The 24370-nt window shown below is 44.3% G+C and overlaps 1 protein-coding gene across 5 annotated transcripts in view; it reads left to right on the top strand.

Annotated features, from left to right (window-relative positions):
- Positions 1-24370, top strand: part of TEP1 (telomerase associated protein 1) — a 59940-nt gene that overhangs the window by 18562 nt on the left and 17008 nt on the right. For all 5 annotated transcript variants that reach the window (XM_088144228.1, XM_088144225.1, XM_088144226.1 and 2 more), the window contains 27 exons: positions 1299-1445; positions 1983-2057; positions 2725-2843; positions 3004-3075; positions 6976-7119; positions 7201-7377; positions 8533-8653; positions 9065-9189; positions 10171-10287; positions 10378-10495; positions 10588-10779; positions 11265-11455; positions 12245-12398; positions 12507-12686; positions 14143-14235; positions 14361-14493; positions 14913-15063; positions 15881-16020; positions 16881-16969; positions 18069-18183; positions 18418-18643; positions 18728-18845; positions 19649-19773; positions 20740-20839; positions 21413-21568; positions 21693-21902; positions 22660-22813. In XM_088144228.1, coding sequence (XP_088000354.1) covers positions 1299-1445; positions 1983-2057; positions 2725-2843; positions 3004-3075; positions 6976-7119; positions 7201-7377; positions 8533-8653; positions 9065-9189; positions 10171-10287; positions 10378-10495; positions 10588-10779; positions 11265-11455; positions 12245-12398; positions 12507-12686; positions 14143-14235; positions 14361-14493; positions 14913-15063; positions 15881-16020; positions 16881-16969; positions 18069-18183; positions 18418-18643; positions 18728-18845; positions 19649-19773; positions 20740-20839; positions 21413-21568; positions 21693-21902; positions 22660-22813 — 3742 coding nt within the window. The remainder of the gene's footprint in view (positions 1-1298; positions 1446-1982; positions 2058-2724; positions 2844-3003; positions 3076-6975; positions 7120-7200; positions 7378-8532; positions 8654-9064; positions 9190-10170; positions 10288-10377; positions 10496-10587; positions 10780-11264; positions 11456-12244; positions 12399-12506; positions 12687-14142; positions 14236-14360; positions 14494-14912; positions 15064-15880; positions 16021-16880; positions 16970-18068; positions 18184-18417; positions 18644-18727; positions 18846-19648; positions 19774-20739; positions 20840-21412; positions 21569-21692; positions 21903-22659; positions 22814-24370) is intronic.

Below are 24370 nucleotides of genomic sequence, written 5' to 3'. Positions count from 1 at the left end.
TCCAGACAGATCCATATATTCCATCCTCTGCTTGATCAGATTCAGTGGAGAGAAGCCCACTCTCTGAGTAAATTGGTTTCACTGTTGACTGCTCATATTATTAGGGATTTTTTCTCTGATAGTTTCTATTACATTAGATCCAATAGACAGAGGACCAATAAGAGAAAATATTGAAGCTCTCTTGACCAGTGTTTCTCAGCTTTGGCAACTTGAAGCTGGCTGGGGAATTCTGGGAGTTGAAGTCCACACATCTTCAAGTTGCCAAGGTTGAGAAACACTGCTGTACTAGTTTATGGTATTTTTCTCCTTTTTTCAACACCATCCAAAGACAACTATTAACTGATTATGGTTGTCAACTCTTAGCAACCATGTAGATAGATCTTCAGGATGATCTAGCCCCAACTTGGTCCTTCAGGTCTTCCATCACTGCTGTAATCAAGCTGGCTGGGGGATTTTGGGAGTTGAAGTCCACACATCTTCAAATTGCCAAGGTTGAGAAACATGCTCTTGACTATTTATCTATTGATTAGTTGTGTATGCTGCCTTGCTTATACAGGAGCTCAGGACAGCTTACATAATGTTTCCTCCTCCTGTTTTTCCCCAGAACAATCCTGGGAGGGAGGTTGGGCTGAAAGAGAATGGCTGGCTCAGAGTCACCCAGGGAACTTGCATGTCTGAGGATGAACTGGACTTTGGGTCTCCCTGCTCCTCGTCCAACCCCTTCTCTACTGCTCTATCCTGGTTTTCTCTCTGTGTTGCTTGCAATTCAGAGAGTAGTTCCTTGGAACTAGAAAACATAATGGAAAGAGAAAAATGTATTCTTTGTCCCCCCAGCATGGAATTAGGTTTGGCAAAAGAAGTTGAAAGCTTAAAGGTAGCTAATTAGGGATAAATCTGATTCCTTTTTCCTCCAGCGTTAATTCAGCTTGCTCAGTTAGTCTTCCTCTAGTTGAACTCAACTCTTGGAAATTTGATAAATGCATCTGTATCACTTCAGTTGCCAATTGCTTTATTGGCAACAATATGAAAGTGGTCAGTTTGCCATTACTTACTTTTGGAGATGCCTTTTTGTAGCCCTCAGCTTTCCAAGTGGTCTCCCATCCAAGTCTAAACCAAAGCCAAGCTTGCTTAATAAAGACCAGCCAACTTTGGCTGAGTGCAGCTACCAGCCATTAGGCTTGTTCCAACCCTTAAATACCTGTACAAAGAAATAAGGAGCTCTTTTGGCCTATGGCAGATGGTGTAATAATGGGGTCCTTTGCGTGCCTCTTTTAATGTCACTCTTCCCTTCTCACCAGATCCAAGACATGGCCATGTTGCTGGGCTCCATGATATATTCTGCCTGCGAACAGGCTAAGGTCTTCCTTTGCTACCGTGCAAATATCTTGGGGGCTATTGCCATGACTGGTTCTGTGCTGAAGGATGTGCAAACCTTACAGGATTTGGTAAGACCTGGAGCTGAGAGGGGCATGGGTTCAGGGCCAAGATATGGTTTCAGGGTCAGGCTTCACCATCTTTCCCTTTTCTCTAGATAAATATGAGTAATCATGAATTATATGAATCGGTGAGTGGGTTGAGGGGAGCAAAGAGGGTTTGCAAGGATAGAAACAGATAATGTCTAGTGACTGGGGTTGGTGTAAACTAGATCTAGCTAGGTTCTCTAACTTCTTCAGCTTTCTTCTTCAGCTTTGTTCTGTGCTTTGCATAGCACTGCTTACCTCCAAGGGGAATATTGTGACGGGCGTGTATCTTTGCACAATAAAGATTGCAAAAATAACGGGAGAAAAATGAGCAAATTCTCTCTTCCTCCCCACAATCTACCAAAGTAAGAAGAGAAGCTAACATGGCGATAGGAGAAGCTGTTAATCAACCATTGACCTGCGCTGATTAGCAGAATAGTGGATCTACAGAAGAGTTCCATTTATGCTAGTGGAACCTAAGTATGGGGTGCTGGATGACCGATCCAATGCTTCTCCCTCCAGAGCAATTCAATTTACGACGGTGAATATTGGTCACCAGCGGGGATCATCATGGATTTCCTGGCTCGGCGGGAACATGTGAGTCTGAGAGTCTGTGGCGAAGACACAGGAAGCCTTCTGTTAGAAAGACTGATTGGACCAAGATCTTGCTGATCAGTCAGTTAAAAACACATTAGGTTAATGAACGAACGTGCCTTTAGAATGGTTTGGCTTCCTCAATCCCTGCCTCCTTGTCTTGATGTTACTGGAGGCCTCTAGTGGTCTGCTAGGCAACCATATTGCTGGGCTAAATGGCCATTCTTTTGGATCTCATCCAAGGAAATGTTTTTTTATGATGGTAGGCTTGATTTCACCCAGCAAAAGAAAGCAGAGTCTTTGCACTTCCTTGGGTCAGCTGGAAAAAGGGGCTTAGGATGGGAGGGGGTTCAAAGCTTGTGTAGCTTTTGTAACAATGCTCTGTCAGCATTGGTTACAGCTTCCTATGATCCCCATCAACAAGGTGCTGATGGGAGTTGTAGTCCAGCAACTATACACAGGTCTGGGTTGGAGAAGGCTTGATGAATGCAGCTGCTGGATGCTTGGAGTTGCAGGCTGTTGATGTCTTCGCACAAACAAAAAAAAGGTTGCAAAAAACTTTTGCAAACAAAAGGAAGGCAATTACCTTGGAGTTTTAACACATGCAGGTCAGTGTGATGAGTCTCCACATATTCCAAAACTCTGTTTTATTTTTCTTTCCCAACTCCAGGTGGATACGATTCTCTTGCTAACCGGAGACATTGAGGAGCTTGACAGCTCTTGTATCCAGCTGTATCGCCGCCACCTTGTCCCAGACGTCCTTTTCATCAACATCTGTGCTGACCCAACGTAAGGAGAGAGCATGGGCCCTGCCTTAGACTGCTCATCTGTTTTTATTTCTCTTGATGTACCCTTTATGAAGCACTTAACCCTGAGTCGCCGTAATTAAAAAGAATTCTGGAAGGAGCAGTGTGCTGTGCAACTAAGAAAACACTTTTCTGCCTTCCAGTTTTAGGGAGAAGAGAACTTTTAAATCCAGAAAGGAAGTGGTAATACATGGTTACAGTGAGCAGATGTTCAGGTGAGCCTCTGAGCTGGATGAGTGGATAGAAATCAGGTTGTTGTTGTTGTTTAGTCGTTAAGTCGTGTCCGACTCTTCGTGACCCCATGAACCGTATTGCGCCAGGCCTTCCTGTCCTTCACTGCCTCCCTGAGTTTGCTCAGTTTCATGCTCATTGCTTCAGTGATGCTATCTAACCATCTCATCCTCTGCCGTCCTCTTCTCCTTTTGCCTTCAATCTTTCCCAGCATCAGGGTCTTCTCCAAAGAGATCTCTCTTCGCATTAGGTGACCAAAATATCTGAGCTTGAGCTTCATTATCGATCCTTCCAATGAGCAATCAGGGTTGATTTCCTTTAAGATTGACTGGTTTGACCTCCTAGCAGTCCAGGGGACTCTCAAGAGTCTTCTCCAGCACCACAGTTCAAAGGCATCAATTTTTCGGCGCTCGGCCTTTTTTATGGTCCAGCTCTCACAGCCATACATTACTACTGGAAAAACCATAGCTTTGACTATGCGGATCTTTGTCGGCAAGGTGACGTCTCTGCTTTTTAATATGCTATCTAGGCTTGCCATAGCTTTCCTCCCAAGGAGCAAGCGTCTTTTAATTTCATGGCTGCAGTCTCCGTCTGCGGTGATCTTGGAGCCCAAATAAATGAAGTCTGTTACTGCTTCCATTTCTACCCCTTCTATTTGCCAGGAATTGATGGGTCCAGATGCCATGATCTTAGTTTTTTTAATGTTGAGTTTCAAGCCAGCTTTTGCACTCTCCTCTTTCACCCTCATCAAGAGGCTCTTTAGTTCTTCTTCACTTTCTGCCATTAGGGTGGTATCGTCTGCATATCTGAGGTTGTTGATGATTCTCCCTGCAATCTTGATTCCGGCTTGTGATTCTTCCAGCCTGGCATTTCTCATGATGTACTCTGCATATAGGTTAAATAAGCAGGGTGACAGTATACATCCTTGTCGTACACCTTTCCCTATTTTGAACCAATCGGTTGTTCCATGACCGGTTCTAACTGTTGCTTCTTGGCCCGCATACAGATTTCTCAGGAGACAGGTAAGGTGGTCTGGTACTCCCATCTCTTTAAGAATTTGCCACAGTTTGTTGTGATCCACACAATCAAAGGCTTTTGCATAGTCAATGAAGCAGAAGTAGATATTTTTCTGGAACTCTCGTGCTTTCTCCATGATCCAGCGAATGTTGGCGATTTGATCTCTAGTTCCTCTGCCTCTTCGAAACCCAGCTTGTACATCCGGTAGTTCTCGGTTCATGTATTGCTGAAGCCTAGCTTGTAGGATTTTGAGCATAACCTTGCTAGCATGTGAAATGAGTGCAATTGTGCGATAGTTTGAGCATTCTTTGGCGTTGCCCTTCTTTGGAATTGGAACGTAAACTGACCTTTTCCAATCCCGTGGCCACTGTTGCGTTTTCCAAACTTGCTGGCATATTGAGTGCAGCACTTTAACACCATCATCTTTTAGTATTTTAAATAACTCAGCTGGAATACTGTCATCTCCACTAGCTTTGTTGTTAGCAATGCTTCCTAAGGCCCACTTGACTTCACTCTCTAGGATGTCTGGCTCAAGGTCAGTGATCACACCAGCGTGGACATCAGGGACATTAAGATCTTTCTTGTATAGTTCTTCTGTGTATTCTTGCCACCTCTTCTTAATCTCTTCTGCTTCTGTTAGGTCCCTGCCTTTTTTGTCCTTTATCATGCCCATCTTTGCACTAAACGTTCCTTTCATATCTCCAATTTTCTTGTAGAGATCTCTAGTCTTCCCCATTCTATTGTTTTCCTCAATTTCTTTGCATTGTTCATTTAAGAAAGCCTTCTTATCTCTCCTTGCTATTCTCTGGAAATCTGCATTCAGTTGCTTATATCTTTCCCTTTCACCCTTGCTTTTCGCATTCCTTCTTTCCACAGCTATTTGTAAAGCCTCATCAGACAGCCATTTTGCTTTCTTGCATTCTTTGGGATGGTTTTAGTTGCTGCCTCCTGTACAATGTTACGGACCTCCGTCCATAGTTCTTCAGGCACTCTGTCTACCAAATCTAATCCTCTAAATCTATTCATCACCTTCACTGTGTACTCACAAGGAATATGATCTAAGTCATACCTGAGTGGTCTAGTGGTTTTCCCTACATTCTTCAATTTAAGCCTAAATTTTGCAGTAAGAAGCTCATGATCTGAGCCACAGTCAGCTCCTGGTCTTGTTTTTGCTGTCTGTATAGAGCTTCTCCATCTTTGGCTGCAAAGTATATAATCAATCTGGTTTCGGTATTGACCATCTGGTGATGTCCATGTGTAGAGTCGTCTCTTGTGTTGTTGGAAAAGAGTGTTTGCTATGACTAGCTTGTTCTCTTGACAGAACTCTATTAGCCTTTGCCCTGCTTCATTTTGTACTCCAAGGCCAAATTTGCCTGTTATTCCGATTACTCCTTGACTTCCTACTTTAGCATTCCAATCCCCTATGATGAAAAGGACATCTTTTTGGTGCTAGTTCTAGAAGGTGTTGTAGGTCTTCATAGAAGCGGTCAACTTCAGCTTCTTCAGCATCAGTGGTTGGGGCATAGACTTGGATTACTGTGATGTTGAATGGTTTGCCTTGGATACGCACTGAGATCATTCTGTCGTTTTTGAGGTTGTACCCCATTACTGCCTTTCCCACTCTCTTATTCACTATGAGTGCAACTCCATTTCTTCTAAGGGTTTCTTGCCCACAGTAGTAGATATAATGGTCACCCGAATTAAATTCACCCATTCCCGTCCATTTCAGTTCGCTGATTCCCAAGATGTCGACGTTCAATCTTGTCATCTCATGTTTGACCACATCCAGCTTGCCTTGGTTCATAGATCTTACATTCCAGGTACCTATACAATATTGTTCTTTGCAGCATCGGACCTTCTTTTCGCTTCCAGATACATCCACAGCTGAACGTCCTTTTGGCTTTGGCCCAGCCGCTTCACTCTTTCTGGAGCTACTTGGAAATGCCCTCCGCTCTTCCCCAGTAGCATATTGGACACCTTCGGACCTGAGGGGCTCATCTTCCGGCCTCATATCTTTTAGCCTTTTAACATTGTCCATGGGGTTTTCTTGGCAAGGATACTGGAGTGGGTTGCCATTTCCTTCTCCAGTGGACCACATTTTGTCAGAACTCTCTGTCATGACCTGTCCGTCTTGGGTGGCCCTGCACGGTATAGCTCATGGCTTCACTGAGTTACGCAAGCCCCTTCGCCACGACAAGGCAGTGATCCATGAAGGGGAGAAATCAGGTAGTCCTTGCTTAACGACCATAATAGGGACTGCAAAATTTGTTGTTAAGCGGGGTGGTTGTTAAGCGAGTTGTGCCTGATTTTACGACCTTTTTTTGCAGTGGTCATTAAATGAATCACCATGGTTGTTAAGCAAATCATGCGGTTTCCCCATTGATTTTGCTTGCTGGAAGCCAGCTGGGAAGGTCACAAATGGGGATCATGTGACCCTGGGACGCTGCAACCGTCGTAAGTGTGAGCTGGTTGCCAAGTGCGCCCAGATTGCAATCACATGACTGTGGGGATGCTGCAATGGTTGTAAGTGCGAGGACCGGTTGTAAGTCCCTTTGTTCAGTACTGTTGTGACTTCAAATGGTCACTAAACAAATGGTTGTTAAGTGAGGACTACCTGTAGATGTGAATGGCTTGCTTGATGTGTTAATGATTACACTTTGTTATGGGGTTGCTTTCATTGGATCACAGAAGGCCGTTTCTGCAATGGGAAGGGCTAAAGATGGTTTCCGTAATGAGCCTTGATAGCTGGTGGCTGTTTCAAGAAGTAGTTGGAACGAAGGCAGAAGTCTCGGGAGGTGATATCTGTGTGTGCTTTACTGTCTGCTGGGAAATTCTAGATTTTAAAAGAAGTTTCTTACTTTGGGCAGGTTTATGGCTGAATGCGGCAATTCCCGATTCTTAGAGCATGTTGGAAAGGCTGATGAGATTCATGGCTTGCCCAAGCAACGGCGAACAATGACAGCTCAGCGGGGAGCTACGGTTCTGCCCTTCATACCTGCGCCTGAGAGAAGGTGGCTTTAAGGGGAAGTAATGAGAAAGACCATGATTTTGTCTGGATGGAGAATTGGATATTGACTCCTGTTTTCTGGCAGGTGGCTCTCTGTGAGGATTTTTGTCTCCTCTACTTTCCGGGACATGCATGGTGAACGTGACCTGCTTATCCGCTCTGTTTTTCCCGAGCTTCGAGCGCGAGCAGCCCAGTTCTGCTTAGCGATCCAGGAGATTGACTTGCGCTGGGGGATCACAGAGCACGAGAGCCGGTGGAGCAAGTATGTGGGGTGCTTGTGGGGAGGGAGGGGGTCTGGCTTCCCCTTAAAGTCCTGTTCCTGTTCCTAATGTTCTGAAGGCTGCTTGAGATGGTACCTGCCAAAAAGCGTTTGCCTGAATAGTTTGTTCTTCCCATCCTTAATTTATTTTCACTTTGAATGACGTACGTTGATCTCTTTGTTGAGATTATTTTGTCTGGCTTTGTTATAATCGTTTCATTTGGCTTGCATTATCACTGTCATGACCATTGATTCTTGTATCGCAACTTGGATTAATTAATGGTTGTTTTATTTCTATTTGCTCTGTTGTTTTTAACTGCATGTTTTTGTTTTACAAACCTCTGGGGGTCTGTAGAAATAATAATGATAATGAGACCACCACCCTGGTTCCAGGAGAGGGGATATATTAAAGATTAATATACTGATTACCGTATATACTCACAGATAAGCTGAGAATTTTAGGTGCCAAAATACACCTAAAAAATCAGGTTTGGCTTATCCACTGATGGGCTTCTCTGTGAGTATATATGGTAATACTTTTTTAAAGTACCCATATTTCCTGTATATACTGGCATATATGGCTATCTGCAGATAAGCCAACCCTCAAATTTTTAACCAAAATACCATGAAAATTGCAGGTCAGCTTATGGGTTAAAGTTTGAGGGTCAGCTTCTGCCACCATCCGGTACTGGATATATCTGGACTAATGTCCAGTATGGGCTGCCTGTGGTCTTCTGGATATTGCTAGATCCGTCATTTCTGGCCATCAGCCATGCTAGCAGGGACTGATGGGACCCGGAGTCCAGGATACTCCGCAGTTGGTTGACTACTGATCCCTCTTTCTTGGTCTGAGCATTTGACGACAAGTCCTTTGTGAGAAGTATAGAAGCCGAGCCTGTTTCACCCCCTTGTGTGACGAGAGAGGAGCACCCACTCAAGTGCCCTGTCTATAACTTCTCACCCTGATTTGCTCTTTCTCCTGGAGCCTCTTTTGAAACTGCCACTGTGTAAATAAAGAAGCGCAACTTCCACCTCTCTGTGATGTGCTGAGAGACCAAAGTCTGTGAAATAGATCTCTGTGTACGGCTAGAAAGAGGGTGGGATTGAGGCAAAACTGAGGAGCGAGAAAACAGAGACTTGCCAGGGTTTTCTCTTTAGGCAGGTGGAGTTGTGCCTGTCAGAAGTCTCACAGAGTTTCCTCTTCATCGGAATCCTCGGGGAGCGGTATGGCCACGTCCCGAAAGAGACTTCCTTGCCAGATGAACCGCAATATGAATGGGTGAGAGACGATGCTGACGTGAGCTTTGTGGTGTTGATGACCCAGAAGATGCTAAGTGGAAACATCCATTCCGAAAGGAAAAATGAGCATCAACTGGAGCCCTGTGTGTGGAAGAGGCAGCGTTTTAGGGCTTGCCTGTTGGTGGGGGGGGAATCACATCGGCAAAGATTTGCATAATGTGCATTTTATCAGAGATCTGGTGGATTCAGTGGCCCCAGCAATTGGTAGGAAAACGCTCTTGGAAAACAACATAAAAGCAGTATTTTGCTGGCCCCAAAGGCTTAATTAGGGTGGACAGGAAAGATGATGAAGGGAATCAGGGCTGAACGTCATCGAAGAGAGCGTAATTGGGAAACAGCTGTTGGGATGATTCTCAGAGTAAGAGCTACTGTTTGAATATTGTTTCTGCAGGTGAAAAAGTACCCAGCAGGCCGCTCTATCACTGAGTTGGAGGCTGTTCAGTTCCTGAATGGTAATAATGACCCCACAGCAGGATCTAGGGCATTCTTCTATCTCCGAGAGCCAGACTTTCTTGGGTAAATTGTTTTTATTAATTAGTTTGCAGATCCTATAGACCAGTTTCAACTTACTTAAATTAACTTAACTGCTCTAATATTTGTACTAAAAAAAAAAAAAAAAAAAAGGAAATTCTTGCAGAAGGGAGTAGGCTGCCTTGACTGATTTTAAAAATAGCTGAGCAAGGTAAAACTTGGTTAATACTTGGATGGGAGACCACCAGGTAAGCCTTCATTGGGAAGCGGGAACAAGAGCATCCTGGAAGAAGGATGTGGTCATGCAGTCAGCAGGAACTGAGCTCAACTTAAGGAGGAGCTGAGAACTGAGATAGGGTTTGTTTATCTGTTTTGTAACTTTATATTTCTTTGGTAAGAAACGATGGAAAGAAGCAAAATGTTTTGGAAAGCAATTGGATGGGCTTGGATGGCGTACTAAGCTGGTGCGTGGCATTTAATAATAATTAAATTATTATTATTGCAGTAGCAACGTAGCTTTCAGACCTGTGGGGTGGGGGGGGGGCAGCTGACCCAATCAAAGCGCTGGCAGCAAATTTTGTGGCTTCTCATGAGAACACACCTAGTAAATCTGGCTGTGAAAGAGCCTGAGATTTTGCTGAATGTTGGCCCACATATAGATATTTTCCTTTCCAGGGCTAGGACCGTTCTCTTTCGAATGTTGCGATCATCAGAAAAATTCTGTGTTTGATGTGAAATGCTTTTTGGATGACCAAAGCAAAGAGTTGCTAATTGTCAAGCTTCTTGCCTCTTAAAAGTAGGCTGCGCGTTGGTGACAAAATTCAGATGAATTTCCACTTAAAAGAAATTGCATCCTGCTTCTGGTGGCATAGTTGTGTGACTGATAACCTTGCACTTTGTCTCCAAACCTTCCACACCTTCAAATGGTGTTTTTTAATCCCAAAAGCAATTCTCACAGAGAATGGATTGCCTTAATCATAGATTTTGAGTCTCTTCCTCCTCCTCCTCCTCCTCCTCTCTCTCCAGCTCCGTGCCAGAAGTGTGGAAAAAAGATTTTGCAGCTGAATCAGAAGAAGCTGCCCAGCGCATGGCAGACTTGAAGGAACATCTTGGGAAACATGGAAACCTAGCTGCCTTTAGCAAGTAAAGGAACAGATGCTTGGGCATGTATTATGATAGCTGTTGAGTAGGTGGGAGAGCTTAATGTGTCCTAACCTGAATTTTTTTTTGCAGCTACTCCTGTCAGTGGGGTGGACTAGCCCAAGGTCAGCCTTATGTGAAAGGTCTTGAAGATTTTGGCAACAGAGTCTTGCAGGATGTATGGAAATGCCTCCAGCACCATTTTATAGAGGTACCTGCAGCCCCTTTCAGAGCCCTGCTAGTCAAGCTTCAGGGATGTTTCAAAACTTGCCTTGACTTTATTTCTCTCACATCTCAACTTAGGGACGTGAATTCAAATTCACAGCAGACTCAGAGGAAGAGGAAGGAAATGTTCTGCAAGAATCTTTCCAGGAATTGCAGCAGAGGAGATTTTGTGCCCGGGCAAAGCTTTTGAACACCACAGCTGCTCAGCTGCGCGGTGGCAGGCTTTACGTTGTGAGCGGTGAGCCTGGCCAAGGAAAGACGGTTTTCTTGGTGAGCAAAGGGAAGGTTCAAGCAATGGGGGAGGTCTGGAGAAGTTGGGGTGAGATGTGTAAGCTTAGTATATGTTCTGGGGTGGCCAAAATGGTACCACCTGTATGCAAGGGGAAATATTAGCAGTTTGGGGTGGGGAGGGAAAGACTCGAATTTGCAGAAGTATTCCCCGGATCATGAAAAATATAGGACGTTTATTCACGCTAGCTCTGAAGATGCAGGAGAGAGAAAGGATCTTGTGAAAGAGCGCGTGGTTTATTCATCTCTGAGGAAGATGGACTTTTGCTCCCTTGTATTTTGTCAAAACTGAAGTTGCTGGCCTGAAATGCTACCCAGGAGTGAATTCTTCAATGGGGAGAGAATGGTGGCTGGGATGGCGTTTGAAGTTGGCCACTTTAGTTCCAGGTTTGAGGGAATTATGGAAGGGTCATCTTGGCTAGGACCCATGGCTGAAGCCTTCTCTCCCTTTCTTTCCTTCTCCCCAGGCAGCGCTTGCAGAGAAGCTCAGGATGATAGTCCCGCAGGAAGGAGAAGGCTCTACTCCCCGTTACCACGTTGTGGCCCATTTCACCAAGGCGGGACCCAAGCAGGCCGAAGCCCAAGTCGTGTTGGGTCATCTCTTTGCCGTGCTGAGAAAGTTGTTAGAGAACCCTCCGACCCCACCCAGAAGCTACAGGTTGGCACAGGCCTAATTTTGCAGAGCAGGGCTTGAGTGGGCAGATGCCGAAGAAGGACGGAATGAGAAGATTACTTCAGGACTGCCCTCAGCACTCCAAGTGTGACCCAACTACAAAACATAGAACTCCCAGTCAGTTAGCTAACATTTTGGTGTTTCCAGTATTTGTAGAAGATTTTAGGAAAGGCTGTACTAGAGAACAAATTGAAACTTTATCAGTGAAGAGGAGGAAGGAGATCACTGTTTTCCCACTTGGGCTCGAGATTACGTATATTTTTTGGGTGGGGAAGGGGGTTAGAGTCGCAAACCTGCACTTACAGATCTGTGTTCCAGTTGATAACATGTAGGGGCCAAAGTCAAATATTATCCATCCTGTTTTGTGTCTACTGGTTGCCCACCTTGTGATTGTTCTCTGTATAAAGCAGCACATGTATTTCCGATCAAAAATCGAGTATGCCTGTGCTGAAGAACAGTTATTAAACTGCTTCGGGGATTGTCTGTGTGGACATGCTGTTGTTGTGTCACAGGTGGTTGCCAGGAGCACCTAAGTGGTCTAACATCCAGCCCATCCTCTGGTTCTCACCAGTCTTCCCTGTCTTCTCAAGCGGAAGTGTTTTGGGCTGAATATCTACTTCCAATCACCACTGCTAATGTAAACGTAAATCACGCCTAGGCAATTCTTCATCGTTTTGGCGTGGCGGGGGTAGTGGATTTGTTTCGTTTCCTATGCAGTGAATATGGAATTATCCTGCTCTTGCAAAAAGGAAAGAGATTTGTTTTTTCTTACAGAGGGCTGGTGGCCCAGTTTGAATGCCTTCTCTACACGGTGGCCAAGTTGCTGAAACGGGGCCAGACTTTGGTGCTTTTGATCGACGATGCTGACTTGATCCATGCCACTGGAGGAGAGCTGGTATCTGACTGGCTGCCTGAACAAATGCCCCAGGTAAGGTTTAATTGCCCTCCCTATTCTTCCTAGGCCTTGGCACCTTTAGCTGACCCACATGTAGACAGTCTGAGTCTAAGCCTTCCTTGGTTCCGTGTCTCTGTGCAGCGAGTCAGCCTGGTTCTCAGTGTCTCTGTGGAGTCAGCATTCCTTGAATCTCTTAAGCGACGGAAGAATGCCATCTTCATTCCCCTTGAGCCTTTGGCCCTTCTGGACAGAGCTGCCATCATCCGCAAAGATTTGGCCCTGTATGGGAAAAAGTTGGAGGAGTCGGCTTTTAATAACCAGGTAAATGGCAAATCTGCAATCTAATCATGGCTACCCTTGAAACGTCTGCACAAGCACAACATCTGAATAACCATCATACAATTCTTTATTCAGGGCTGCCTCACTTTCTCTTGTGAAGAAGAGTCTTCATGGAATGGAAAAAAACATGCAAGAGTTCTTAGAGTAGGGTTGAGAGACAGGCAGGGAGGGAGCGTGTTTGCTAAGTACTATTCCGACCGTGAAATCTTAATGCGGTGTAGTCAAGTAGACCCTTGATTTTTTCTCAGGATGAAGCAAAAGAAGGATGTGCAGTTACTAAGCTCTAGAGTGGAAAGGGGTTGGGACTGGGCATGCCTCTGTTGGTAGCCATGAGGTCCTAGGAAAATATTGGTTTGAGTTAAGACACTGATAGGGAGCAACACTCTCTCACCACCTTGTTAATACCTCCTTTAACTCAAAGGGGTACATTTTCCTAGGAGCATACAGATACCAACAAGGGCAGTGAGTGCACCCCCTCTGGAGCTGCAGAGCTGCCTACCCCTAAAGCCAAATAAACAACACAGTGCGAGTTAAACGCTGGGTGTTTGTGATGGAATGGTTTGGTGAAGGCTGCGCTCGGGGAGATAAGCATTTCTTGCTGTTGATGTTGTAGCAGGGCTGCCACCAACAACTGTGGTGTCAAATTTGCCCCGTGGGGATCCGTTGCCATGATTCCAATTCCCCCCTCTTGATGGTAGTAGAGTCTGGCAAGATTGATGCCAGGTTCAGCCCAAAGAACTCCACGAGACAGTACAGGTCTAGTTCAGTAGCTTTTATTAGCTTTCACCCACAAGACAGAATCTTGCCAGACTGAATCTAAACTTCCCAAGCCAGCAAGCAAACACCACGAATTCCTTAGGGTGGTGCCAGTCTCATCCTCTTCACCTTCCCACACTCCTGCTGGGGGCTAAGGAAATGCTTATCTCCCCAAGCGCAGCCTTCAAACCATTCCGTCACAGTGTTCTTCATAATCGATGTCCTGTTCCTTTGGAGGGCAGCGAATCAGCCAGTGCAGATCTGGGATTTGCTAAGAGGTCTTTCTTAAGCATTTTTCTTACAGTGGAAAAGAAATGGGTTGGGGCACATGATGCAGAGCCCTCATAATGCAGTGGCCATCATGGAAACCTGGGTTCAAATTTCCATTCATCCCTGAAGTTCATTGGGAGATCTTAGGCTAGTTAAATACTCATAGTCATAGTCTTAATTTGGAGGGACTGGGAGAAAGAGTGGGATGCAACTCAACAAGGGGTGTCTAGTTCCACATCTTGGTGCCTTCCAGATACTATATATGGGCCTGAACTCTTTGTCTTCCCTGGTTTTGCTAGCTGGGATTTATGGGAGTCCTTGACACAGGCTTAGGGAGCGGGAGAGGCAGAAGATTGAAGACAGCAATGGAAAGACACGGTGGGTCCTGGGACCCCATCTCTTCTCCCCACAGATGCGGCTAGTGCTGATGAAACGTGGCTCTCAGCAACCTTTGTACCTGAGCTTGCTAACCCAGGATCTGCGGCTTTTTGCCCTATACGAGAAGGTGAGGGGTTCCTTAGAAGAACTGTTAGGGGTAGGGTGGATTGGAGAAACAAGGCTTCTGCAAATCTCTGAACCTCAAGAGGTTTCATCAGTCATTCTTTTTTTCCCCCACCCTTCTGGCCTCAGCTCTCGGAGCGGATCCAGAAACTTCCTGTCTCTCTTCCGCTGATGATGCAACACTTGTTGGGTTGTTTGGAGCAAGATCATGGGCTAGAGCTGGTCGCTGTCACTCTGGTGTCTCTCTGGGTCAGCAGAGATGGTAAGTTGCAAGGGAGTGTTAAATGAGAATGTTCAGTGGGACTGTTGGCTCTGGAGACCGGGTGCCAATGGCCATAAATAGCCACCAATAGTCCTTTGGTGGGTGGGAAGGAGGGAAGGCCATTGGAGGTGATGTGTTCTTCCAGGCAGTGTTGTGGAGGTCTTGAACTTGAACTTGACACCCAGAGATCTAGTTTCAAGGCTTCTTGACTGGGGAAGTAACTGGGTGGCTTTGGCCCAACCTCACAGAGTTGTGGGGAGTTTAAAATTAAGGGAGACCTTCATGTCATCTTCCTTACATTGACAGAAGAAAAGATAGAGCTATATAGATATAATAAAGATGAGGAAGCTTTGATGCAAAACATCTAGCAGACCCTAGTCTGCTCCATTCAAAGATTATTCTGCCTCTGACCCCTGCAGGCCTAATGGAACGAGATCTCTATTCCATCCTTGCTATCTGGAAGGAATTGAAGGGGGCCAGTCTAACTTTGGAAAAAGCCATTACTGCTGGAAGATACGTTGGCAGCTTTCCCACAGCCCTCTTTTTTGACCTTCTGCGGAACCTGAGGGGGTGAGGGACTCATTTTTGGGGGGTTCTGGCTGAACAAAGATAATTCTCCCCTATAGAGTGTAAGTTGCTGTGTGTGGTAGATGTGCAGATGAGGGGTCTGCATGTGAAGTGGGAATTAGATTAGGGATGCTGTCTCTGGGCTGCATAAATATGAACAGCCACCAGATGGCAGAAGAGAGAGATAGAGAACCCAAACTGCTGCTCCTAAATAACCATCTGGAATTTTGCAACTCAACTTTGGCAGTTCTAGATAGATTGGGCTGATCCTCCGGCCCCGCATCTTGCATCTAACATGGCCAGTGTCTCTAGAAGCCACAAGCATAAGCCAGTGTGACTCCCTGGCTTGTTTGTCAGTGGCATTCAGGAAGTGTGCATTGCATGTTGGTCTACTAGTAGCTTAACGTGGCTTCTTGGACCACTGAGATGATCCTTTCACCTCTGCTTAGCCAGGATAGTTGTCCTGGGAGCTAAGGGTTTTCAACAACTACCAAAGGGTTAAAGAAGCTTCTCCTTGGGTGGGTTGGGGGCATCTAATTTTCCACTGACTTCACTGAGTGACTTTGGGCCCAATTCTTGCCTCTCAATCCGGCGTATGTCTTATAGTTGTGGAGGGGAGACTCTCATGGGTGTCTAGAGGAGCAGCAGCGTACAGATTTAAAAAATAAATTCAAGGCCAACCTGAGGGTGAGGGCTGAAATTCTCACATAAATTCTTTATTTACTGAGGCTGTTGTTTGATCCTGAATTGTGTGACACTGATTTTTTTTGGAGGGTGGGAAGTAGGAGACAAGATCCAACTCTCTGCTCTTTCTCCATAGTCTTCTTGGGGCTTGTGGTTCCCAGTCACAGCTCCCAGGTTCTCGGCTGCAGCTTTGTGGCAGCCCCATGAGGACGGCCATAGAACGGCGCTACTTGAAAAAACCAGGTCTGGACCACACAGCCCATGTGCTCTTGGCAGGTAACAGTTCCTTCATTCTTTTGGCAGAACATGACATGCTTTGCCTCTGTAGGGTCACTCCATTCTCTCCTAGTGTTTTCCAACCTTCTTAATCTTCAGCAGCATTTAAATAAAGGTAGGTCGCAATTCGTGCAAGTTTAAATAATGCGATATTTGATTTAGTGCAAATTGTAAATTGATGCCAGGTTGCATTTAATGCAACCCAAAATTCAGTTAATTTGAGGCTAGTGCATGCCCAATTGAAGCTAGTACATGCCCAATTGTGGTTGGGGTTTAAGATGCTGCTAATCTTTGTCTCTGCAAAATGGAGAAAAGGAAGATTCTATCAGAAAGAACAGTAAGTTCAAAAAAGAAGAGACTCATAATTACAGCAAAAAAATTGATGTAATTGAACGACATAATGCTAAGTAGGAAGAGGTACTCGAATGCCTGAATCTACGGTAGAATTTTTATTTTTTATTTTGCTTTCTCTAACTACTCTGTGACTTGTTAACCATAAATTTAAAGTATTTTTGTTTTATCCTTTACTGTAATATTTCATTAATATACATATGAAATTTTATGTTTAAAATTTTTAATTGCCTATTTCCGTCGAGCTGGAACTAATTTCTGTGTTTTCCATAGAAATGTCACCTTGAATAGTGGGAATTCGAATAATGTGACCATTTCGTGGGATTCATTAACTGCACTAATTGAGACTTACCTGTACCTGTGTTCGATTGTGCTATCATTTAATAGATCTTTGCAGCACCCCAGCCAGCCTCTAGAGGGCAGCAGTGTTTTTCATGGCGGGAGAGGGTGTTGAAATTCAGCCTGTAGGGGGCAGTATGAGCAGTTCCCTAATGTTTCCTCCCCTGTAGCTTACTGGTGGAAACTCTCAAATCCAGATGGTTCCTGGAACTTCCAGAAGTCTGAGGCAGAGGCCCTGATTGCCCTGCCATACCACTTGGTAAGTGACATGGATGCTCCTAAGCAACAACTTGGCCTGTTAGGTACTTCTAAGGAACACATTTGTAATGGATGTCATTTGAAGACTCTTCAATGATCCTGAGAAGCTGAACTCTTGGTCTGAGTAAAAGCAGTTCCTGGAGACTTCAATTTCTAGTCCTCACGGGTATGGAGAAAAATGGGTAAAAACAGGCAGAGAAATTCTGTGCAGATAAGGAAATGGACCTGCATCTTTCAGGGAAAAATGTCCATTTTAAAACAAATTCTTTTACATACGCAAGTCTTTATTAGTCTCTTTTAAAGTTCAATCCCTCCCAAAGCAACATACAAAAAAGAGCAACTTCAGCGAGCTTTTAGAGCAGCTGTTCTGAAATGTGTATGCTAAATATTACTTCTGTTAAAGGGGGTGTTATAAAGCAGAGCAGAAAATCAAGGGACGAAGGGAAGGGAACAGGGGACTGGGTTGGCCAGAATTCTTGTGCCTCCTAGTCTTAATGCTAGGCATCCAGAAAGGGTCCCTTGGTTATGGATTCTGCGCAGGATACATAACACAGTCCTTAAGCCATTTAAAAGTTAAGATTAGCATTTTGAGTTATACCTAGAAATGATGCAGCTTGTGCAAAATATTCAATAAAATACTCAATCTCTGGCTTCTTCCGTCATCCGGGCTTCTGCCCTTCATGCCGACTACTTTGCATGTGCATACTTTTACAGTAACACGTTTAATTCATTTAAATAAATAAATTTGCAAAGGCATGCTGGGGTATGTTCAAGGGTGGACACTAGATTGCAGGAGGTTTGATCTATAACCCGTCCATTCCAGTGGTACGGCCTTGCAGATCGCATAGCACCTTCCCGGCAATTTGACTGCCGCCCAGAGTCACTGGTCTGAGATGGGCGGCTATATCAGTTGAATGAATGAATGAATGAATGAATGAGGATGCTCTAAGGCAGTGTTTCTCAACCTTGGGAGCTTGAAGATATGTGGACTTCTGGCTGGGGAATTCTGGGACTTGAAGTCCACATATCTTCAAGTTGCCAAGGTTGAGAAACTCTGCTCTAAGGATTTGCCTTCTTGAATTATAACTGTTCTTCCTCAGGTCCAAAGTGGGCATTTGGACATCCTGGCATCTTTCCTGACTAATTTAAAGGTTGTCAGGGCTCATCTTCATCTGGGCCTCCTCCACGGCCTCTCTGAAGCCTACGCACTCTATGGTGAGCCATTGTCAGATTGAAAGTAGGAGGTCAAAAAGCATCATTTCCCCCCCTGGAACTAGGTGGGGAATCACAGACTTAGAAAGGCGTTGCCATCTTTTGGCTAAGATGGAAAAATTGCAGGCTGGGTTTAGGGGTGGGTCTTGCAGTGGGCTGGATTGTGAAACGGTTCTGTAGAAATGCAAGTGCCGTAAAGGGGACTGAAAACGTGAATCTGTCCATTGTCTTCTGTAGCAACAGCTGCTGGCTCAGAGCTCAACGAGACAGTCAACTTGTTCTCTGACTTTTTGCAAAGAAACTTTGGGCTGCTTTCCCAGAATCCCCTACTGCTCCTGCAGCAGGCGGCTAATGAACCCAGTTCCTCAGACCTCTGCTTACAAGCCCAAGTGGCGCTGCGGAAGTGCGGGAAGCCTTTCCTGAAATGGGTTAACAAGCCTGAGAGGGCCCGGCAGACCAAGAGGTAATTCTACAAAGGAGGAATGGGGTCCTTTCCTTCCCAGGCATCTAACTAAGTTTTTTTTCCCCTTTTACTTTTACTTTACAGTCTTGTTTTGAACCTTCCTTCCACTCCTTCTTCTGTTTCTCTTGCTCCTTCGGGAAAACTGGCCATCGTGGGTACCGTGGAGGGGACATTGCACCTCGTGGAGATGAATACTGGACAGGTAGAAGTGATCCAAGTTGTCAGCAATGCTTTGGCTCCGGAGGCATTCAGGCTATGTGGTGGTGTTCGCTTAGAACAGTGTTGTCCAAACTTGGCCACTTTAAGATGAGTGAACTGGCTGGGGAATTCTGGGAGTTGAAGTCCACTCATCTTAAAGTGGCCAAGTTTGGACAACACTGGCTTAGAACATGTCTGCAATTCTTTAAAGCAATTGTGTGTTTGTGCAGGACTGCACAGCTGCCTTGCAATCTTGGGAACAGAAACAGCTGGTTTAAGGAGCTGACGAGAGATGCTGTGTGTGTTCCCCCTGTGTACTCTGAAAATCCTTTCAGTCTTTTTTAAAAAATCATTTGTAATTAATCTCTTTAAAAAAAGAAGAACGAGAAAACAAACAAGCAAAAAAAATGATGCAAAGATATAATATCAGTAAGTGGACGAATAAGTTATAGAAGATGTACAGTTACTATTCCGTATATTGTTGAAGAAAAGTTAACCATAGAAAACAAATGTATTATATTTAACAATAAGGAAAAGGGTTTTAGAGATCTTTTTGAATCTCTTGAGCCAAGTGTCAAAGTCTCCATTGTTTTGTTATTTGAAGATACCCTTAAAAAAGGAAGAAAGAACGACTAAAGGCATCCTTTTTATCTTTGAAATTGAAGCCCAGCACAACTTTGCTGCTTCATAGCTCTTTGCCCAAATCCACACACACACGAAATGTTTGCATCAGATGAGCATAGTTGGATGAGGTGAATGGTTAGATCTGATTTGTGACTGCAAAATCTCCTCCTTCCAATGATTTAGGAACAGAAATCTTTGTTGAGCTCATGTGATGGAATCTCGGCCTGCGCGTTCTTGTCAGAAACAACAGTTTGTCTCGGGGCCTTCAATGGACGGTTTGAACTTTGGAGTCTGAGAGAAGGATGCAGGTAATGGGGGCTGGGGGGATTTTTTTTTGTACCTCGAATAATGGAAGAAGCACAGGATAGCAGTCGACCAGAGCTGGAGAGCAGGGAAAAAGGATATGCCTTCCATAAAATTATGAGACTGGAAAGTGTTGATAGTTGTTTTACAAGAGGCAGCCTATATTTGCAAAATTCAAAGTAGAGCTGTAGCTTAAATTGTTGGGGTGGGCAACTTGACTGTCTTGAGCTGCCTGTAGACCCTGGATCCTCTTTAGCAACATCTTTGGATCTCCCTCCAACCACAAATGCGAAAATCGGGGCATAATTTCCGGCCATTTTGAGGTAGGAAACACGTAGAAAATGAAAGTACGTTTAACTTAGATCCAAATGATTAAACGAGAACAAAGGAAAAAAGAACAGTGGGTCTGCTGATGGTGTCTTCACTTTTCCTGCACTAATAGCTAATTTTTTTCTAGTGTGCTCCTTTGTGTTTCGGGGTTAGTGCTCCTGATACAGTGGAGGAGTGGATCGTGAAAATGTCAGAGTTTATTGACACGGCAAAGTTAACTTGTTTGATTAGAGAAAAAACAAGAAAACCCTTTTTGAAAGACTGGAAAACCTTATACGGACCTTTTGCTTAAAGAAGGGGAAAAAATGATACAATGCTTTATGGTTTTGAGGAGTGAAAAAGATGCAGATTAAGTGTGGGGTTGAAGGGATTTGTATAATATCCCAGATAATAACATTGAAATTAACTGTTAGAGAGAAGGTTGGAAGTCTCTCTCTTTCATAACTTTCATTTCTTTTCTTTTGCACTTTTTCTTTGCCTCTTGCTCTCTTTTTTTTCTTTAGCTTTATTTTTTACTTTATGTAAAACTCTGAATAAATATAACTTTTTACAAAAGGGTTAGTGCTTCTGCATTAATTCAGCTGCAGAGAGCCACCCTGTCTAAATGCTGCTTCAGATTCCCTGTTTCTTTATGGTTTTAGGCTCCTGGGTATGGATGCTCACAAGGCCCAGATTACAGACTACAGTACCGATTCAGATTGTAAACTGTTAGCTTCAGTGTCACTGGATGGCACTCTTAAGGTATTATTGACAGGGTTTAGGGGAGGGGGGAATACAGAGCTGGATTTAAGCATAAATTAAACCAGGTACAGCTTAGAGCCTCAATGTCTGAGGGGGGCTCTCAAAATTTCAGATTTTTTTAAAAATTGTTTTTTTAAAAGACAATTTCATATATGAAAGTCTATAAATTAAGCCTTCCTCTTTGGCTCACATGATCTGGTTAATTGATTAAAATATTTATTTATTTATTTATTTATTTATTTATTTATTTATTGAACCAATTTATATAGCCATAGCCCACAGGCGACTGAAGAAGAAACAAATATGCTTTGTTTCTGCATGCATTTGCCCCTTCTGTTCAAAGAGGGTCCTCCTCCACCCCATTATGGGTTGGATATGCATCTTGGTGGCATTTTTGCCGAGTTCAGTTGTTATGCTGCCTTCTTCTCTGTCAGCACTTGCCAAATAGAGCCGTTATAGCTTCTCATACTGTAGGGGCTCACCATGTCTAAGTCCAATCCTGGGGGCATAACTGCAAGAAGTATAAGCATTTACAAAACCCCACAGTTCTCATCGTTTTAAAAAATTTCTCAGCTCTGGGAATCTGCACGTGGACGTGTGCTCCACCAGTGGGACTTCCCGTGCCCTTTGAACTGCGTGACCTTTCACCCAAAGAATCAATTGGTGGCTACTGGTGGATGGGACAGATCTGTCACTGTCTTGGATACAAATGGAATGAGCAAGATCTCGGTGAGATTGAGAGGGACTCGGCATATAACTGGGAGGTGCATGATTGATGGACCAAGCAGTGAAACCTGGTCTGGGGATTCTGAGGAAGCAGACGGTTTTCTTTGACTGCCGTTGTCCCTTACAGGTGATGAAGGATCATGATGCCTCCATCCATTCCATTTCCTTCTCTTCCACTGGGAAAGTTTTGGCAGTGGGTACTTTGGCTGGTTCCATCACCCTCTGGTCGTGGCAGGAGGCCACCATCCTGGCTTCATTCATGGCTCACTCTGGCTGTGTCTCTGTGGCTCAGTTCCTTTCAGAAGGAAAACTTCTTACAGCAGGAGAAGACTGCAAGGTGCAACTTTGATAATACTGAATGATGTGAAAGGCTGGTGGGAGGGATGCAAGGAGATCTGGGCCATGGGGAAGTTGGTTGGATGTGGGTATTTGAAAATTCTGTTATGCTTACAATGTACTATTCATAAATCTTCAATTTCTACCAGTACATCGATGAATACAGATGATTTTGCAGATGGCCACACTAGATAGTCTGTAATGAGAAAAAAAACCTCAATAAAAGTAAGCCCTACAAATACGGGGCCAAACACCTTTTCCCCTATAAATTAAGCACATGAAATACCTGCAGTCTGTGGGTGGAAGAGAGAAGATTGAGACTGGGGATTTCTGAATAGCCCAAGAAGCCTGGCTGTAGGCAAGACCTGGTTTCTAGTTCACACCTTTCCAGCTCAGAAGCAGCCTGCAATATGGAGTGCACCAGTAGCTCTGCAGGATGAAAAACTATTGCGTTTGTTGTCATTTTCCAATCCCTTTATACAGCTGAAAACCCACTTTCATTATTAAATGAAGACACCTCCATCAATATGAAATCTGGCACAGTTTATGTTGGAGTTTAGCCACAAATCAGGACAAACCAATGAGGAATGGCTGAGTCATTGCAGTCTTTTTTTAAAAATGAAATTGCTTTGAGATTTTTGGCATTTTACAATTTTTTTATTTGCATGTGAATTCTTTTTTTTTTCAACGAAGTATATAAATATTGATAAACCTCAGTGTATGTGTTGTCTAACTGATAATTGTATCCGGATGCACAGGTCCAGATTTGCAAAGGCCGCTTGGGGCAACTTTGGAGCTCTTTAGGATCAGGAGCTCTTTCTCCGGCCCTGTGTATGGCCTCAAATCTTGATGGCAGCCGATTGGCCGTGGGACACCACTCGGATGGTGTCTGGATCTACAGTCATCCTTGGCGTAAGACAGTTATGGTTGGAAGTTTCTTCTGGGGGGGTGATACAGTGTAGTTCCTTCATTTACTATGGGGAACTGTGGCAGAAATCAATCAACCTTCCTTCCTTCCTTCCTTCCTTCCTTCCTTCCTTCCTTCCTTCCTTCCTTCCTTCCTTCCTTCCATCCATCCATCCATCCATCCATCCCCCCCCCCATTGTTTGATGTCTGAAACTGACCATCAGTCTTTATTGCTTGATGTTTAGAAATTGTATTTAATTTTTAGGCTCTTTGGTGGCAACCCCAATTTGCTAAATGTTTCAGCTGGAGTTCTACTTGATGATAATTGTCCTAGATGAACTGTAATTTGAGGCAAAAGAACTAAGCAGAAGCCAGTATGGTGTAGGGATTAAGACTGGGGAGACCCACATATGTCCACTTCAGGGTGACTTTGGAACACATTCTCCCAGCCCAGCCTACTTCAAGTTGATTGTTGTAGGGGAAAGAGAAGAGATGATTAGATATGCTGTCTTGAAATATTGAAAGGAAACATGGTATATAAAACAAAGAATGAGTAAAACTGAGAGTGTTTGGAATGTAGAGCATTTCTAAGAAGTCTCTTGGATAAGAAGACTTGGAGTTATTCTCCTCAGATGTTTGAGAAGCTCATTTTAATTCTTAAAACTACAGGGTTGGGTCTAGATCCACAAATGTCCTACAGTAAATTATGCCACTGGACAGTTCCTGTGAGCTTTCTCGTGGCATACTTTGTTGTAGAAGCAGCATACAGTCAGGTCCAGAAATATTGGGACATCGACACAATTCTAACATCTTTGGCTCTATACACCACCACAATGGATTTGGAATGAAACAAACACAATGTGCCTTAACTGCAGACTGTCAGCTTTAATTTGAGGGTATGTACATCCAACTCAGGTGAACGGTGTAGGAATTACAACAGTTTGCATATGTCCCCCCCACTTGTTAAGGGACCAAAAGTAATGGGACAGAATAATAATCATAAATCAAACTTTCCCTTTTTAATACTTGGTTGCAAATCCGTTGCAGTCAATCACAGCCTGAAGCCTGGAACGCATAGACATCACCAGACGCTGGGTTTCATCCCTGGTGATGCTCTGCCAGGCCTCTTCTGCAACTGTCTTCAGTTCCTGCTTGTTCTTGGGGCATTTTCCCTTCAGTTTTGTCTTCAGCAAGTGAAATGCATGCTCAATGGGATTCAGGTCAGGTGATTGACTTGGCCATTCCATAACATCCCACTTCCGTCCCTTCAAAAACTCTTTGGTTGCTTTTGCAGTATGCTTTGGGTCATTGTCCATCTGTACTGTGAAGCGCCGTCCAATGAGTTCTGCAGCATTTGGCTGAATGTGAGCAGATAATATTGCCCGAAACACTGCAGAATTCATCCTCCTGCTTTTGTCAGCAGTCACATCATCAATAAATACAAGAGAACCAGTTCCATTGGCAGCCATACATGCCCACGCCATGACACTACCACCACCATGCTTCACTGATGAGGTGGTATGCTTAGGATCATGAGCAGTTCCTTTCCTTCTCCATACTCT

Source organism: Python bivittatus, unplaced genomic scaffold (genome assembly GCF_059951505.1).
Source record: "Python bivittatus isolate LINGU-HERP-01145 unplaced genomic scaffold, Pbiv_v1 ctg000430_np1212, whole genome shotgun sequence".
Taxonomy (NCBI): Eukaryota; Metazoa; Chordata; class Lepidosauria; order Squamata; family Pythonidae; genus Python; species Python bivittatus.
Note: the sequence above shows the minus strand (reverse complement) of the source record. Positions and strands in the feature narration are given on the sequence as shown.